Source organism: Zosterops lateralis (genome assembly GCF_965231275.1).
Source record: "Zosterops lateralis genome assembly, chromosome: 2".
Classification (NCBI taxonomy): Eukaryota; Metazoa; Chordata; class Aves; order Passeriformes; family Zosteropidae; genus Zosterops; species Zosterops lateralis.
This window is the reverse complement of record NC_139763.1, coordinates 1886018-1904275: the sequence shown is the minus strand read 5'-3', so window position 1 is coordinate 1904275 and position 18258 is coordinate 1886018. Positions and strand designations below refer to the sequence as shown.

At 42.0% G+C, this 18258-nt stretch overlaps 1 protein-coding gene across 1 annotated transcript in view; it reads left to right on the top strand.

The window, feature by feature from the left end:
* Nucleotides 1–18258, top strand: part of RUNX1 (RUNX family transcription factor 1) — a 126490-nt gene that overhangs the window by 36867 nt on the left and 71365 nt on the right. The window contains exon 3 of the mRNA XM_083884423.1: nt 9444–9548. Within this exon, the coding sequence (XP_083740549.1) occupies nt 9444–9548 (105 nt within the window). The remainder of the gene's footprint in view (nt 1–9443; nt 9549–18258) is intronic.

The window sequence follows — 18258 nt, the reverse complement described above, 5'->3', positions numbered from 1 at the left end:
ATTTGTGAATTTTTGGTGTCCTGGGATCCACCTCAAACTCCTTTGAGGAGATTTTTCCTCCCTTAATTCAGGTTTTTTCCTCTCCCAGGTATCAACCCCAGCCTCCTGTTGAGGCTGATTTATTTTTTTCATCCCACCTGCAGTATATCCAAGCATATATATATATATAATTATTATTATTATTATTATTATTATTTTAAATTTTTTTTCTTCTTTTTTTTTTTTTTGGGGAATTTTTTTGGGAATTTTTTCCTAGTTCTCCTCTAAGGAATTGAGATCCCAGCAAAACTCAGGGCTTGAATTATCTTGATTTAAACCCCACATCTGCCTGGAGCAACATTTCATGGGTGATATTTTTGACTTCTGAAAGAAGCAAATTATCAGGGGAAAAAAAATAATAAAATTAAAAAAAAAAAAAAATCAAACAAAAATCTCCCCCAAGAGCGACAGGGACTTCCCTTATTACCCACAGGAGGTAAAAAAAAAATTAAATTTTTTTAATCTAAGTGCCTGTTGAGCTTGATAATGTTTCCATCACTTGATTTCAGTGATGTCATTGGGTTATTCAATGTAATTCTTGCCTTGACTGTGGTTCACCCAAATAATTGGTGTAATTTTTTTTTTTTTTTTTTTTTTTTTTTTTTTTTTTTTTTTTTTTTTGGCTGAGAAAATCATTATTTGGGTTTTTAGCAGAAAAACTGAAGGGATTCCAGGCCAAGACACAAAAACTTCTCTGCTCTGGGGATCTCACAGCAGATCTGATGATTTTTTAAACCAGAATTTGGGGTTGTTAGACAGGAAAAAATATGTGGGGAAAGGGGGGAAAAGAAAAAATCCCTGTGAACAAAGCTCAGGAATTCCCTGGGAATGTCAAATCCTTCAGTTCATCCTTTGCTTTATTCTTGTAAAAAAGGGAAGGAAAAGAGAAAGAGAGAGAGAAAGGGAAGGGAAGGGAAGGGAAGGGAAGGGAAGGGAAGGGAAGGGAAGGGAAGGGAAGGCAAGGCAAGGCAAGGCAAGGCAAGGCAAGGCAAGGCAAGGCAAGGCAAGGCAAGGCAAGGCAAGGCAAGGAAAGGAAAGGAAAGGAAAGGAAAGGAAAGGAAAGGAAAGGAAAGGAAAGGAAAGGCCACCACCCTCATTTGGGTGTTTGGACCGTTGGTGACAATTTACAAACCACGTCGAGCTGAGGTGAATAAATAACAGTTTTATTTCATATTTAAATCCAGTGGCATCTGTGGTGCTGCTGGTAAACAAATCATGGTTTTTTTTTTTTTTTTCTTTATATTTTTTGCTCCAGCTGCAGCTTTTTTTTTTGTTTTGTTTTGTTTTGTCTTCTGATGAAACAGCCCCAGATCAAACACAAAAGGCAAAGTTTTCTTCTGTGCCAAAGAAAAAAAATAAAAAATAATAATAATAATAATAAAAAAATAAAAAATAATAAAAAATAAAATAAAAAATAAAAAATAAATTTAAAAAAATAACAAATAATAAAAAATAAATAAAAAATTAATAAAAAATAAAAAATAAATAAAATATAAAAAATAAAAAATAAAAATAAAAAATAAAAATAAAAAATAAAAAATAAAAAATACATAAAAAATAATAAAAAAATAAAAAATAAAAAATAAAATTAAAAAAAAAACACAAAAAACCAAACCAACCATCACCTGAGCACAGAATTTTGCCTCGTGCAGGTTTTTTGAGGCAAAAATTTCAATTTCAATTCTTAAAATATCGAGTGATTTCAGCCTTTCTCAATTTATTGATCAGAGATAAGGACCAGCCCAAATTTGGAGCTGATTTTTTGGATGTGGAATATCCTGGAGGTGTTTAAATCGTGGCTTTGGCAGGGAGATGCTGTGAGGAGCCTGGAAAATGGGGAAAATTGAGTTTTTAGTGTGGTTTAATGGCAGTAAAAAGGGGCTAAAAGGTAAAAAATATATAAATATATATATTTAATGGATATTAAAAAAACCCCCTCCAAAATAAAATCATCCAGAGCGTGGAATTCTCTCCTTAATAGAACAGAAAAGGTCTGTAATGTCATTTGAGTTGCATTTGGGCCTTACATTTCATCCTTTGCCATTTATACCTTTTGTCCTTGTCAGCACAGACATTCTTGGCCTCTTTCCTTCTTATTTATTTTTTTTTCCTTCTTTTTATTTAATAATTCACTGTAACAATTTAAAAAAATTTAAAAAAATGAAATGTGATGGCACAAAACCCATAAAAGGCTGTGATTACACCAACCTCATCTTTTTGCTTTTTTTCTCCCCTCTCCACATCCAAATTTAAGGTTTCACTCCTTTTTTTTTTCATTTGTTCCCACTGGGATTATCCATGAAAGGCTTTTGCAAAGAATCAAAAAACTAAAAGGTTCAAGTTGTGGCCTTTTTTTTCCCCAACCAGTTCCTCCCTCCCTTTTCCCTGGAGACTTTTATTAGAATTTTTCCTCCCCCCGCAGCCCCAGCGGTGGTGACAGGGCTCGGGGTGACTCAGGCAGGGCACAGGAGCTCCGTGTGACGCTGGTGTCACCAGGATTGGGCTTTTCCCTCTTTGGTTCCTCTCGGACATTCCCAGGGGCTGCTGCAGCTCAGGAGCCTCTTGGTCCCTTTAGAGCTGCTCTGGGAGGGGCTGGAGAGCAGTGAGATCCTTCAGGGGACCAGTGGGATCCTGCTGGAGACCCAGTGAGATCCTTCAGACCAGTGGGATCCTGCTGGAGACCCAGTGAGATCCTTCGGACCACTGAGATCCTGCTGGAGACCAGTGAGATCCTGCTAGAGAACACTGGGATCCCTAAGGAGAGCACTGGGATCCTGCTGGAAACCCAGTGAGGTCCTTCAGACCAGTGAGATCCCTCAGGAGAGCACTGGGATCTGCTGGAGAACACTGGGATCTTCTGGAAACCCAGTGAGATCCTTCAGACCAATGAGATCCCTCAGGAGAGCACTGGGATCTGCTGGAGAACACTGGGATCTTCTGGAAACCCAGTGAGATCCTTCAGACCAGTGAGATCCTGCTGGAGACCCAGTGAGATCCTTCAGGAGAACACTGGGATCCCTCAAGAGACCAGTGAGATCATTCATGATCTCAGTGAGATCCTTCAGGAGACCCCTGGGATCCTGCTGGAGAGCACTGGGATCCTTCAGGAAAAAACTGAGATCCTCCAGGAGAGCAGTGAGATCCTGCTGGAGAGCACTGGGATCCTTCAGGAAAAAACTGACATCCTTCAGGAGAACACTGGGATCTGCTGGAGAGCCCTGGGATCCTGCTGGAGACCCAGTGAGATCCTTCAGGAGATCAGTGAGATCCTTTAGGAGACTTCTGGGATCCTGCTGGAGACCAGTGAGATCCTTCAGGAGAGCACTGGGATCTGCTGGAGGGCACTGGGATCCCTCAGGAGAGCACTGGGATCTGCTGGAGAGCACTGGGATCCCTCAGGAGAGCACTGGGATCTGCTGGAGGGCACTGGGATCCCTCAGGAGAGCACTGGGATCTGCTGGAGGGCACTGGGATCCCTCAGGAGAGCACTGGGATCTGCTGGAGGGCACTGGGATCCCTCAGGAGAGCACTGGGATCTGCTGGAGAACACTGGGATCCTGCTGGAAACCCAGTGAGATCCCTCAGGAGAACACTGGGATCTGCTGGAAACCCAGTGAGATCCTTCGGACCACTGAGATCCTGCTGGAGACCAGTGAGATCCTGCTGGAGAGCACTGGGATCCCTCAGGAGAGCACTGGGATCTGCTGGAAACCCAGTGAGATCCTTCAGACCAATGAGATCCCTCAGGAGAACACTGGGATCTGCTGGAAACCCAGTGAGATCCTTCAGACCAATGAGATCCCTCAGGAGAGCACTGGGATCTGCTGGAGAACACTGGGATCTTCTGGAAACCCAGTGAGATCCTTCAGACCAGTGAGATCCTGCTGGAGACCCAGTGAGATCCTTCAGGAGAACACTGGGATCCCTCAAGAGACCAGTGAGATCATCCATGATCTCAGTGAGATCCTTCAGGAGACCCCTGGGATCCTGCTGGAAATCACTGGGATCCTTCAGGAGAGCACTGGGATCTTTCAGGAGAACATTGGGATCTTGCTGGAGAGCATTAGGATCCTTCAGGAGATCAATGAGATCCTGCTGGAGAGCACTGGGATCCCTCAAGAGACCAGTGGGATCTTTCAGGAGACCAGTGAAATCTTGCTGGAAACCAGTGGGATCCTTCAGAACACTGGGATCCTTCAGGAGAGCACTGGGATCCTTCAGGAGATCAGTGAGATCCTTTAAGAGACCAGTGAAATCCTGCTGGAGACCAGTGAGTTCCTTCAGGAAACCACTGGGATCCTGCTGGAGAGCACTAGGATCCTGCTGGAGACCAGTGAGATCCTTCAGGAGAGCACTGGGATCCTTCAAGGGACCAGTGGGATCCTTCAGGAGTCCACTGAGATCCTGCTGTAGACCAGTGAGGTCTTGCTGGAGAGCACTGGGATCCTTCAGGAGATCAGTGGGATCCTTCAGGAGACCAGTGAAATCCTTCAGACCAGTGAGGTCTTGCTGGAGAGCACTGGGATCCTTCAGGAAATCAGGGAGATCCTTAAGGAGACCAGAACACTGAGTTCCTTCAGGAGACCCAGTGAGATTCTTCAGGAGATCACTGGGATCCTTCAGGATCCCAATGAGATCCTTCAGACCAGTGAGATCCTGCTGGAGAACACTGGGATCCTCCAGGAGACCCAGTGAGATTCTTCAGGAGAGAACTGGGATCCTTCAGGAGACCCGTGAGATCCTTTAGGAGACCTCTGGGATCCTGCTGGGGAACACTGAGATCCTTCAGGAGAGCACTGAGATCCTGCTGGAGATCACTGGGATCCCTCAGGAGAGCACTGAGATCGTGGAAACCAGTGAGATCCTTCAGGAGACCAGTGAGATCCTTCAGGAGACCAGGGAGATCCTGCTGGAGACCCAGTGAGATCCTTCAGGAGATCACTGGGATCTTTCAGGAGAGCACTGGGATCCTGCTGGAGACCACCCCAAATCCCCTTTCATCCTCATCAAAGACTCCCTGGAATGATTGGATTCCATCCCTGAGCCCTGAGCTGATTTCTGGATGGTTTTCCATGAATTTATGGGGAATGTTGAACTCAGAGTCTCCTGGATTTTGATGTTGTCTCCCTGTGCTGGTTCTGGGTGGTTTTCCATGGATTTATGGGGAATGTTGAACCCAGAGTCTCCTGGATTTTGATGTTGTCTCACGGTGCTGGTTTGCTGTGGCTGCTGTGACACTTTCAGGGTGATTTTTGGAGGCCTCCAAACAAGGCCAGGGTTTCAGGATGACTTTTTTGGGGCAACTAAACCTTGGCACCAAGTGCCACATCCACTCTTTTCTTAAAGAATTTACTTTTGCACCCCAAAACCCTTTTTATCCTCATCAAAAACTCCCTGGAAATATTGGATTCCATCCCTGAGCTGATTTCTGGGTGGTTTTCCATGGATTTATGGCAATTTTGATCCCAGAAGCTCCTGGATTTTGATGTTGTCTCACTGTGCTGGTTCTGGGTGTTTTTCCATCGATTTATGGGAATTTTGAACCCAAAGTCTCCTGGATTTTGATGTTGTCTCACGGTGCTGGTTCTGGGTGATTTTCCATCAATTTTTGGGGAATGTTCAACCCAGAGTCTCCTGGATTTTGATGTTGTCTCCCAGTGCTGGTTCTGGGTGGTTTTCCATGGATTTATGGGGAATGTTGAACCCAGAGTCTCCTGGATTTTGATGTTGTCTCACGGTGCTGATTCTGGGTGGTTTTCCCATTAATTTTTGGGGAATGTTGAACTCAGAATCTCCTGGATTTTGATGTTGTCTCACTGTGCTGGTTCTGAGTGGTTTTCCATGGATTTAAGGGAATTTCAAACCCAAATTCTCCTGGATTTTGATGTTGTCTCACAGTGCTGGTTTGCTGTGGCTGCTGTGACACTTTCAGGGTGATTTTTGGAGGCCTCCAAACAAGGCCAGAGTTTCAGGATGACTTTTTTGGGGACAACTAAACCCTGGCACCAAGTGCCACATCCAATCTTTATTCATACAGAAGTGACTCTTGCACCCCAAAACCCCTTTTATCCTCATCAAAGACTCCCAGGAACTACTGGATTCCTTCTACACATCCCTGAGCTGATTTCTGGGTGGTTTTCCATGGATTTAAGGGGAATTTCAAACCCAAATTCTCCTGGATTTTGATGTTGTCTCACGGTGCTGGTTCTGGATGATTTTCCATGGATTTATGGGGAATGTTGAACCCAGAGTCTCCTGGATTTTGATGTTGTTTAACTGTACTGGTTCTGGGTGGTTTTCCATGGATTTATGGGGAATGTTGAACCCAAATTCTCCTGGATTTCGATGTTGTCTCACGGTGCTGGTTCTGGGTGATTTTCCATCAATTTTTGGAGAATTTTGAACCCAAAGTCTCCTGGATTTTGATGTTGTCTCACTGTGCTGGTTCTGGGTGGTTTTCCATGGATTTATGGGAATTTTGAACCCAAAGTCTCCTGGATTTTGATGTTGTCTCACGGTGCTGGTTCTGGGTGATTTTCCATCAATTTTTGGGGAATGTTCAACCCAGAGTCTCCTGGATTTTGATGTTGTCTCACGGTGCTGGTTCTGGGTGGTTTTCCATGGATTTATGGGGAATTTTGAACCCAGAGTCTCCTGGATTTCGATGTTGTCTCACGGTGCTGGTTTTCTGTGACTGCTGTGATACTTTCAGGGTGATTTTTGGAGGCCTCCAGATTTTCAGGATGACTTTTTGGGGTGTTTTGTGCCTGTTTTCAGTCCCCAGCGAGGTCAGGTCCTCTCTGACTCAGTTTTGGGCAATCTCTCTGTGCAGACACTCCGGGTGTTGTTGGAAAATAAAATCACAACACAGAAAACCCACGAGATGCTTCAGGCCAACCCCAAAACCAGCAATACCCATAAAAAAAAACCCCATATTTAACTCCAAATCCAACCTTTGTTGAACCAGCCCCATAAAAGGTGAATAATGCCATAAAAACCACTAAATCCATCTGGATGGAGACAGGGGATAAAAGGCAGGAATTGGGATTGTTGGTGAGCACCAGGTTGGTGGTTTTTAGGGGTTGTGGTTAACCAGGATGTGGTTCATGAACAAAAAGGAGAAATTCAAGTCTCTTCCTGCTCTGCCCCACTCGGGCTCGGCTCGAGTTTGTTCTGGGAAAAAAAATTGTAAAAAAAAAAGAGAAAAATCGTCTCCTTCTTCTTTTTTATTCTGGTTTTAGAGACTGGAATTAGGGCCATGTTTTGCTACATTGTTTTGGGGGGGTTTCTTCTGCATTTATTTTCCATGTAGAAACTTCTCCAGGAAATATCCTCTTTATTCTGGTTTTAGAGGGTGGAATTAGGGCCACGTTTTGCTACATTGTTTTGGGGGGTTTCTTCTGCATTTATTTTCTATGTAGAAACTTCTCCAGGAAATATCCTCTTTATTTTGGTTTTAAAGGGTGGAATTATGGCCACATTTTACTGCATTTCACTGTTGTGTTTGGGGTTTCTCCTGCATTTATTTTCTATATAGAAACTTTTCCAGAATCTTCTAAAGAAATGAATTGATATCGTGTTCTAGAACATCAGTTGACAAAAAAACATCCCAAATTGGGAGCAAGATGAAAATGCTGCAGATTAGTCCAGTAAATGAAGTGTATTTTTAAATTTTTAAAATTTAAATTTTCTCCCTCTTCTTCTTTATTCTTTATTTGTTTTTATAAATAAATTATTATTTATTTTATTTATTTCTCTATTTTATTTTTTAAATAAAATGGAGAAACTGAGCTTGACCCTCTGCTGTGGCTTTTTCCCAAAACAGAGTCAGGCCATGCACAGAACAACCTGGAAAACTTCACTGTTTTAATAAATAAATTATTATTTCTTTTTTATTTTTTATTTTATTTATTTCTCTATTTTATTTTTTAATAAATATTTTCCAGAACAACCTGGAAAACTTCACAGTTTTAATAAATAAATTATTATTTCTTTTTTATTTTTTATTTTATTTATTTCTCTATTTTATTTTTTAATAAATATTTTCCAGAACAACCTGGAAAACTTCACAGTTTTAATAAATAAATTATTATTTATTATTTATTTTATTTATATCTCTATTTTATTTTTTAATAAATATTTTCCAGAACAACCTGGAAAACTTCACCGTTTTAATAAATAAATTATTATTTATTATTTATTTTATTTATATCTCTATTTTATTTTTTAATAAATATTTCCCAGAACAACCTGGAAAACTTCACCGTTTTAATAAATAAATTATTATTTATTATGTATTATTTATTATATTTATTTCTCTATTTTTTTTAAATAAAATAGAGAAACTGAGCTTGACTCTCTGCTGTGGCTTCATAAAATGTTTTAATTCTCTGCAGATGATCTGTAGGGATTTTTTAATTTATTTTTTTTTCCATTCTTTTCTTTCCTGGCACTGCAGCAACAGATGAATTTTCTGCACAGAGAACACCCCAGAGTCAGGAACATCAGATAAACTTTGACTGTTAAGGCCAATCTCCTTTTTATTTTTAATTTTTAAATACAAACAGAGCGTAGATGATTTAAATACAAATTAATTTTTGCTTCCCCGAAAGCTTTGGAAGGGAACGAATCCAAGTACGAGGATTCTACACCCCCAAAAAAAAAACTTTTTTAATGCCTTGCAGGAAGGTTTGAGCTCTACCAGAAATGAGGAATTTGTTTTTCTCGGTATTTGCTATGGGGGAGATTTTATTTTATTTAATTTTAGGGGGGGGGGGTTTGGGGGGGTTTTTTGGGGGGTTTTTTTTGGGTTTTTTTGGGGGGTTTTTTTGTGTGTTGGGGGTTTTTTTGTGCTTGTTTTTTTTTTTGGTTATTTTTTGTTGGTTTTTTTGGTTTTTTGGGTTTTTTTGGGTTTTTTGGGGGTTTTTTTGTGGTTTGTTTTTGTTTTTGTTTTTTTGTTTGTTTGGTTGGTTTTTTGGTTTTTGGGGTTTTTTGTTTTTGGTTTTTTTTGGTTTTTTTTTTTTTTGTTGTTGTTGTTTTTGGTTTGGTTTTGTTTTGTTTTGTTTTGTTTTGTTTTTTGGGGGTTTTTTTTGTGGGTTTTTTTTTGGTTTTGTTTTTGTTTTTGTTTTTTGTTTTTTGGGTTTTTTGTGGTTTTTTGTTTTTGTTTTTGTTTTTTGGGTTTTTTTGTGGTTTTTTTTGTTTTTTGGGGTTTTTTTGTTTGGTTTTTTTTTGGGTTTTTTTTGTTTGGTTGGTTTTTGTTTTTTTTTTTTTTTTGTTTTGTTTTGTTTTTTGTTTTTGTTTTTGTTTTTTTGTGTTTTTTTTTGTTTTTTGTTTTGTTTTGTTTTGTTTGTTTGTTTGTTTGTTTTTTCTTTTCAGTAACATTTTCTTTTTTTTTCCTCTTACAGGAAAAAGCTTCACTCTGACCATCACAGTCTTCACAAACCCTCCCCAAGTAGCCACCTACCACAGAGCCATCAAAATCACCGTGGATGGACCTCGGGAACCCCGAAGTAAGTGAATTTCCAGAGGGATAAACTGATTTCCTGTAAATCCAGCAGCGTTTGGAGAAATGGGGAAACATTTTAAACTTTACAAATGGTTTTAATTTTGCCTTCCTGAAGTTTTCTTTCTCACTGATCCCAGTGACTTTGCATTTGTGAGATGTGCAGGCCTGGCTTGGCTCATGGAGAGGAGGGATGCTGGGAAAAGGTGGGCAGTGAATCCCTTGCACATCATTTCTTGCTTTTTCAAATGTTAAGAGGGTTTTGAAGCATTGGAAAGCGATATGGCATTGATCAGACCCTTCAGGCTCAGCCTCCCTGAAAAACAGGAATAAATGCCAAGGTTTGCACAGAGAGCAAATCCTCTCCTTTCCTTTCCTTTCCTTTCCTCTCCTTTCCTTTCCTTTCCTTTCCTTTCCTTTCCTTTCCTTTCCTTTCCTTTCCTTTCCTTTCCTTTCCTTTCCTTTCCTTTCCTTTCCTTTCCTTTCCTTTCCTTTCCTTTCCTTTCCTTTCCTTTCCTTTCCTTTCCTTTCCTTTCCTTTCCTTTCCTTTCCTTTCCTTTCCTTTCCTTTCCTTTCCTTTCCTTTCCTTCCCTTCCCTTCCCTTCCCTTCCCTTCCCTTCCCTTCCCTTCCCTTCCCTTCCCTTCCCTTCCCTTCCCTTCCCTTCCCTTCCCTTCCCTTCCCTTCCCTTCCCTTCCCTTCCCTTCCCTTCCCTTCCCTTCCCTTCCCTTCCCTTCCCTTCCCTTCCCTTCCCTTCCCTTCCCTTCCCTTCCCTTCCCTTCCCTTCCCTTCCCTTCCCTTCCCTTCCCTTCCCTTCCCTTCCCTTCCCTTCCCTTCCCTTCCCTTCCCTTCCCTTCCCTTCCCTTCCCTTCCCTTCCCTTCCCTTCCCTTCCCTTCCCTTCCCTTCCCTTCCCTTCCCTCCCCTCCCCTCCCCTCCCCTCCCCTCCCCTCCCCTCCCCTCCCCTCCCCTCCCCTCCCCTTCCCCTCTTCTCTCTTCCTTCCCTTTTTTCAAAGAATAAAGCACAAAGGAGGAGCTGAAGGATTTGATATTCCCAGTGAATTCCTGAGCTTTGCTCACAGGGATTTGTTTTGTTCAGGTTGACTGAGAGCAGACAGTTGTGTCTGGGTGAAATGGAGTGAGGGTGGAGCAGATGTGCAAGGACAGATCACAGAGTCAGGGAACGATTTCCTTGGGGAAGGAAAAATCTTAAAGATCATCTCATTCCACCTCCAGACACATCCCAAGGCTGCTCCAAACCCCAATGTCCAGCCTGGCCTTGGGCACTGCCAGGGATCCAGGGGCAGCCACAGCAAATCTGGGAAACCTGTGCCAGGGAAGAATTCCTTCCTAATATCGAGTCTAAACCTTCCCTCTCTCAGTTTGAAACCGTTATTCCTTGTCCTGTCACTGCAAGTCCTTGGGAAATGTCTCTGATAGTGGGTGCTGAGAATGTGGAATGATGGAATGATGGAATGATGGAATTATGGAAGGGGTTGGGTTGGAAGGGACATTAAAACTCATCTCATTCCACCCCTGCCATGGCAGGGACACCTCCCACTGTCCCCAGTGTCCAACCTGGCCTTGGGCACTGCCAGGGATCCAGGGGCAGCCACAGCAAATCTGGGAATTCCATCCCAGCCCCTCCCCACCCTCCCAGGGAAGGATTTTTTCCCACCATCCCACCTAAACTTGTCATTTCTCAGTGTGAAGCCATTCCCTGTGTCCTGTCCCTTTGGCCCTTGGGAATTGTCTCTCTCCAGGTTTCCTGGGGCTCCTTCAGGCCCTGCAAGGCCACCCTGAGCTCAGCCCAAAGCTTCTCCTGTCCAGGCTGAACAATCCCAGCTGTGCCAGCCTTTCCTCCCAGCAGAGCTGCTCCATCCCTCTGCTCATCCTGGAGCCTCCTCTGGGCTCTCTCCTGCAGCTCCATGTTTTCCCTGTGCAGAATTCCAGAGTCTCTGATGGTCACCACAGGCAATCCTTGGCTCCAGTCACTCCCCCAATGTGGAATTTGCATATCGTTATCAAAATGTAAATTGAGGTTTGGAATGAGTTTTGTGCACCCCTCCCACTCTCTTGGCAGAAGTTCTGGATGTTGTTTAAGTGGAATTGTCCCTGGAGAAAAGAGCAGCAGGGCCCAAACACCCTCCAGGGAATGAGACTCACAGCCTGGGGCTGCTGAACCAGGAAAGAAATGTTTTATAGTTCAGCTAAAAGAGCTTAGAAATCTCAGGTTTTCTTCTGGTGTCTTCATTTAGCTGAGTTGCATCATGATCCATGTTTTTGGTGGGAAAATATGACTTATTTTATGGCCTTAAGACAAATATTCTATCAGCATAAGGCTCCTATTTATTTATTTATTCTTCTTTCTTTGTTTTATTGTTTGGGGGTTTATTTATTTATTTATTCTTTCGTTGGTTTGTTGTTTGGGGCTTTTAATTAATTTATTTATTTTTTTATTTATTTATTCTTCTTTCTTTGGTTTGTTTTTTGGGGATTTTTTTAGATTTATTTATTCTTCTTTTCTTTGGTTTGTTGTTTGGGGTTTTTTTAAATTTATTTATTCTTCTTTGGTTTGTTGTTTGGGGCTTTTTTTATTTTTTTATTTATTTATTCTTCTTTCGTTGGTTTGTTGTTTGGGGCTTTTAATTAATTTATTTAATTATTTACTCTTCTTTGTTTCGTTTGTTGTTTGGGGTTTTTTAAATTTATTTATTCTTCTTTCTTTGGTTTTTGTTTGGGGCTTATTTATTTATTTAGTTATTTATTTATTTATTCTTCTTTCTTTGGTTTGTTGTTTGGGGTTTTTTTTTTTAATTTATTTATTCTTTGGTTAGTTGTTTGGGTTTTTTATTTATTTATTCTTCTTTGTTTGTTTTTTTTGTTTGGGGTTTTTTTTATTTATTTATTCTTCTTTCATTGGTTTGTTTGGGTTTTTTTTTTTTTTTAATTTATTTATTCTTCTTTCTTTGGTTTATTGTTTGAGGCTTATTTATTTATTTATTTATTTATTATTCTTACTTTGGTTTGTTGTTCGGGGCTTTTTATTTATTTAAATTGTGGTTGAATTACCTGTGAAAAAAAAAAATATCCTCAGTGAACCAGGCAGCTGCACACGTTAAAAAAAAAAAAAATATATATATATATATATATATATATATATATATATATATTTGCGTATGCAAATTCCAGATTTTGCATATGCAACTACCTGGGCATGCTCAGGGTTTGCAGAGACAAATGAACAAACTCCAGTTGTTTGAATTTGCATCTGCTTGAACCAGAATCCTCCTGCAGGCAAAGCTCCTGGTGGAAATCAATCCCCTCAGTTGGGGGAAGAGTTAATATTTAATGATTTAATGAGCTCGTGCGTTTCTGAAGAGGAAGTGGAGATACGATCCATGGGGAAGGAGAACACGGATCTGCCCGACCCAAATTCATGCAAAAGCTTCCTTGGAATTCATATCCAAGTTTTAGGGAAATTAGTTGCACAGGGAGGGAGGATTTTGGGCATTTCATGGGCTCCCATCAGCGGGAATTCCCATCAGCGGGAATTCCCATCAGCGGGAATTCCCATCAGCAGGAATTCCCAGCAGTAGGGATTCCCATCAGTAGGAATTCCCATCAGTAGGGATTCCCATCAGCAGGAATTCCCATCAGTAGGAATTCCCAGCAGTAGGGATTCCCATCAGCAGGAATTCCCATCAGCAGGAATTCCCAGCAGTAGGAATTCCCCCAGCAGGAATTCCCATCAGTAGGAATTCCCAGCAGTAGGAATTCCCATCAGCAGGAATTCCCATCAGCAGGAATTCCCATCACTAGGAATTCCCATCAGCAGGAACTCCCATCAGCGGGAATTCCCATCAGTAGGAATTCCCATCAGCAGGAATTCCCATCAGTAGGGATTCCCCCAGTAGGAATTCCCCCAGCAGGAATTCCCATCAGTAGGAATTCCCATCAGTAGGAATTCCCATCAGCAGGAATTCCCATCAGTAGGAATTCCCATCAGCAGGAATTCCCATCAGTAGGAATTCCCATCAGTAGGAATTCCCATCAGTAGGAATTCCCATCAGCAGGAATTCCCATCAGTAGGAATTCCCATCAGCAGGAATTCCCATCAGCAGGAATTTCCATCAGCAGGAATTCCCCCAGCAGGAATTCCCATCAGCAGGAATTCCCATCAGCAGGAATTCCCCCAGTAGGAATTCCCCCAGCAGGAATTCCCATCAGCAGGAATTCCCATCAGCAGGAATTCCCCCAGTAGGAATTCCCCCAGCAGGAATTCCCATCAGCAGGAATTCCCATCAGCAGGAATTCCCACCAGTAGGAATTCCCATCAGCAGGAATTTCCATCAGCAGGAATTCCCCCAGCAGGAATTCCCATCAGCAGGAATTCCCATCACTAGGAATTCCCCCAGCAGGAATTCCCATCAGTAGGAATTCCCATCAGCAGGAATTCCCATCAGTAGGAATTCCCCCAGCAGGAATTCCCATCAGTAGGAATTGCCATCAGCAGGAATTCCCATCAGCAGGAATTCCCATCAGTAGGAATTCCCATCAGTAGGGATTCCCATCAGCAGGAATTCCCATCAGTAGGGATTCCCATCAGCAGGAATTCCCATCAGTAGGAATTCCCCCAGCAGGAATTTCAGATTTGATATTGCTGAGTCATCCATGACACGGCACAAAAGAGATTGTGGGATCCTGGAAAATGGTTTGGGGCGGAAAAGGGGATTAAAGATCATCCAGCTCCACCCCTGGAGGTTTCACAGGGATTCCAGGAACTGCAGAGAGTAAAAAGCTCTTCTGGACACACAGGGAAATGTCCCACGGTGTCTGCAGAGATCAGGAGAGATGGAATTTTCCTGGGTTACAGCTCCTGTTCTCTGGTGATTTGCCACAGAAATTCTTTCATGGAATCACAGAATGGTTTGGGTTGGGAGGGAGATTCAAATCCTCCAATTCCACCCCTGGATGGGCAGGGACACCTCCCACAGGCTGCTCTGCAATGGATTTTGGTGAAGAAATGACCCAGAGAAACCTGCAGGAAGGGCTGAAGAGGCTCTTCCCCGGTCTCTGATTTCAGACAAGTAAAAGAAAGTTGGAAAACCAAAATACAAAGTGTGATGGCAAGATTCCAAAACATAACGGAGAGATAAAGAAAGCTGGAATTTTTCTGCGTTACAGCCCCTGTTCTGGGGTGATTGACCACAGAAATGTTCTTTGATGGGAAATCCTGGGATGGTTTGGGTTGGGAGGGAGATTCAAATCATCCAATTCCACCCCTGGATGGGCAGGGACACCTCCCACTGTCCCCAATGTCCAACCTGGCCTTGGGCACTGCCAGGGATCCAGGGGCAGCCACAGCAAATCTGGGAATTCCATCCCAGCCCCTCCCAGGGGATAATTCCTGCCCAACATCCCATCTAACCCTGACATCTCTTTAAAACCATTCCCTCTTTTCCTGTCACTCTCTGATTGTATAAAAAGTCCTTCTCATTCCTTTTTAGAACCTCTGGAAGTCTCTGAGCTCTCCCTGGAGCCTTCTCCTCTCCAGGTCGAGCACCCCCAGCTCTCCCAGCTTTTCCAATGATCATATTTTGCTCCCTTCCTTTTTTTTAAGCATTTTAAGTGGGTTTTAAGTCCTCAAATTTGACTTCTCATGAAGATTTGCAGATCAGAGCCACAGCCATGAGCACTCTGATATCTTTTCCCTAAATTCCTTTATGGAGACATGGCTTGGCCTGGATCTGTCAAAGCAGGGACTGCTGTGGACTGAAGGGATTTAGAAAGATATTGATCTGCTTAGATTGGGATGGGAATCAAAACAAAAACTGGAATTGAGTGTTTTAGTCACAGTAATCGATATTTGGGAACGTCCCCCCCACCCCGAGATCCACGATTCAGCCACTTGAGCTGAAGGGATTCCAAACAGGACAAAATGTGTTTTCTCCTGATTCCCCAGAGATCTGTGGGACAAAACGAGATCCCGCTGTCCTCCAGAGATCTGGGAAAAAACCTGCTGAGATCCAAACCCGACTCCAACAAACAGCTTTTGATTCACCTCCTAAAACCGACAACGTTTTTCGATTCGTTTCCTTTATGGGTTTGATGGTTCTCAGGCAGCCCGGATCCCAATAATGAAAATACTGAAAATTAAGGATTAGGAACATTGGATTCCCCCGTTTATGGGAATTCCACATTTTCAGGGTTTTTTTCCCATTGGATTCCCTCGTTTATGGAATTCCACATTTTCGGGGTTTTTCCCCATTGGATTCCCCTGTTTATGGGAATTCCACATTTTCAGGGTTTTTTTCCCCCATTTATGGGAATTCCACATTTTCAGGGGTTTTTTTCCCCCATTTATGGGAATTCCACATTTTCAGGGTTTTTTTCCCATTGGATTCCCTCGTTTATGGAATTCCACATTTTCGGGGGTTTTTTTCCCCCATTTATGGGAATTCCACATTTTCGGGGTTTTTCCCCATTGGATTCCCCTGTTTATGGGAATTCCACATTTTCAGGGTTTTTTTTCCCCCATTTATGGGAATTCCACATTTTCGGGGTTTTTCCCCATTGGATTCCCCTGTTTATGGGAATTCCACATTTTCGGGGTTTTTCCCCATTGGATTCCCCTGTTTATGGGAATTCCACATTGTCAGGGTTTTTTTTCCCCCATTTATGGGAATTCCACATTTTCAGGGGTTTTTTTTCCCCCATTTATGGGAATTCCACATTTTCGGGGTTTTTCCCCATTGGATTCCCCTGTTTATGGGAATTCCACATTTTCAGGGGTTTTTTTCCCCCATTTATGGGAATTCCACATTTTCGGGGTTTTTCCCCATTGGATTCCCCTGTTTATGGAAATTCCACATTTTCAGGGGTTTTTTTTCCCCCATTTATGGGAATTCCACATTTTCAGGGGTTTTTTTTCCCCCATTTATGGGATTTCCACATTTTCGGGGTTTTTCCCCATTGGATTCCCCCATTTATGGGAATTCCACATTTTCAGGGGTTTTTTTTCCCCCATTTATGGGAATTCCACATTTTCAGGGTTTTTTTTCCCCCATTTATGGGAATTCCACATTTTCAGGGTTTTTTTCCCCCATTTATGGGAATTCCACATTTTCGGGGTTTTTCCCCATTGGATTCCCCTGTTTATGGGAATTCCACATTTTCAGGGGTTTTTTTTCCCCCATTTATGGGAATTCCACATTTTCGGGGTTTTTCCCCATTGGATTCCCCTGTTTATGGGAATTCCACATTTTCAGGGGTTTTTTTTCCCCCATTTATGGGAATTCCACATTTTCGGGGTTTTTCCCCATTGGATTCCCCTGTTTATGGGAATTCCACATTTTCAGGGGTTTTTTTCCCCCATTTATGGGAATTCCACATTTTCGGGGTTTTTCCCCATTGGATTCCCCTGTTTATGGAAATTCCACATTTTCAGGGTTTTTTTTTCCCCCATTTATGGGAATTCCACATTTTCAGGGGTTTTTTTTCCCCCATTTATGGGAATTCCACATTTTCAGGGTTTTTTTTCCCCCATTTATGGGAATTCCACATTTTCAGGGTTTTTTTTCCCCCATTTATGGGAATTCCACATTTTCGGGGTTTTTCCCCATTGGATTCCCCTGTTTATGGGAATTCCACATTTTCAGGGTTTTTTTTTCCCCCATTTATGGGAATTCCACATTTTCAGGGGTTTTTTTTCCCCCATTTATGGGAATTCCACATTTTCAGGGTTTTTTTTCCCCCATTTATGGGAATTCCACATTTTCAGGGGTTTTTTTCCCCCATTTATGGGAATTCCATATTTTCGGGGCTTTTCCCCATTGGATTCCCCTGTTTATGGGAATCCCATATTTTCTGGTTTTTTTTTCCCATTGGATTCCTGTCTGTGCCAGCCCAGACAAAACTCCCCAAATTGTCACAGCTCACAGAGAGAGCCAAGGCACTTTAAATCCTGGCTCTTCCTCCCCTGCTTTCATTATGGATTTTTTAAAAACCTCTTTTGAACTGAGCATTTTTATTCCCCACTTCTGAATAAATGCTTATTTTCAAAATGGCATTTTTATTTTTTTTTTTAAATGAAAAAGAAATCCTGCTGCACTGTCAGGGAGAAGGGCAGGATGACCTAACCCATCATTTTTCTTCTCTGATTCTATGATTCATAAAGCAATTTCTGGGGTTTTTTTATGAGCCCAACTCCATGGGGGAAAATCATTAGCAGAAACCAGATCAAGAGCAGCGCTCCTGATGAAAATACTTCTGGTTAGGAAACTTGGTAGAAATAGTCTGAGTCCTAAATTAAATATTTCCCTCAGGCCATTTGACCTGCTGTGTACATCTGCTGAAAAATTAGGGTTGGTTTTTTTTTTTCTTCTTCTTCTTCTTTTGACTCCTTTTTTTTCTGCTTTTCCTCATTGAATTGTTTTAACCTACATAACTCTGAAAAAATTCACTCGTGGCCCAGGTGCCTGAAAAATTATGTGAAAGGAAAAGGCAACGTGGATTTAGCCTCGGTCTAAAGTTAAAATGGGGGTTAAATGTGATTATTCCCTGTTGGGGATGGAGTTTTCCCAAATATTTTTGGGAAAATAAAATATTCAAGAGTGGGAAGTTGAGGAGTGGGGAGAGAGGGAAAATATTGCTGAGCAGGAGTTGAGAAGGAGCCTAAAAAAGTGCTGGTTCTGTCCTAAAGGAAATCTTGTCCTGCCT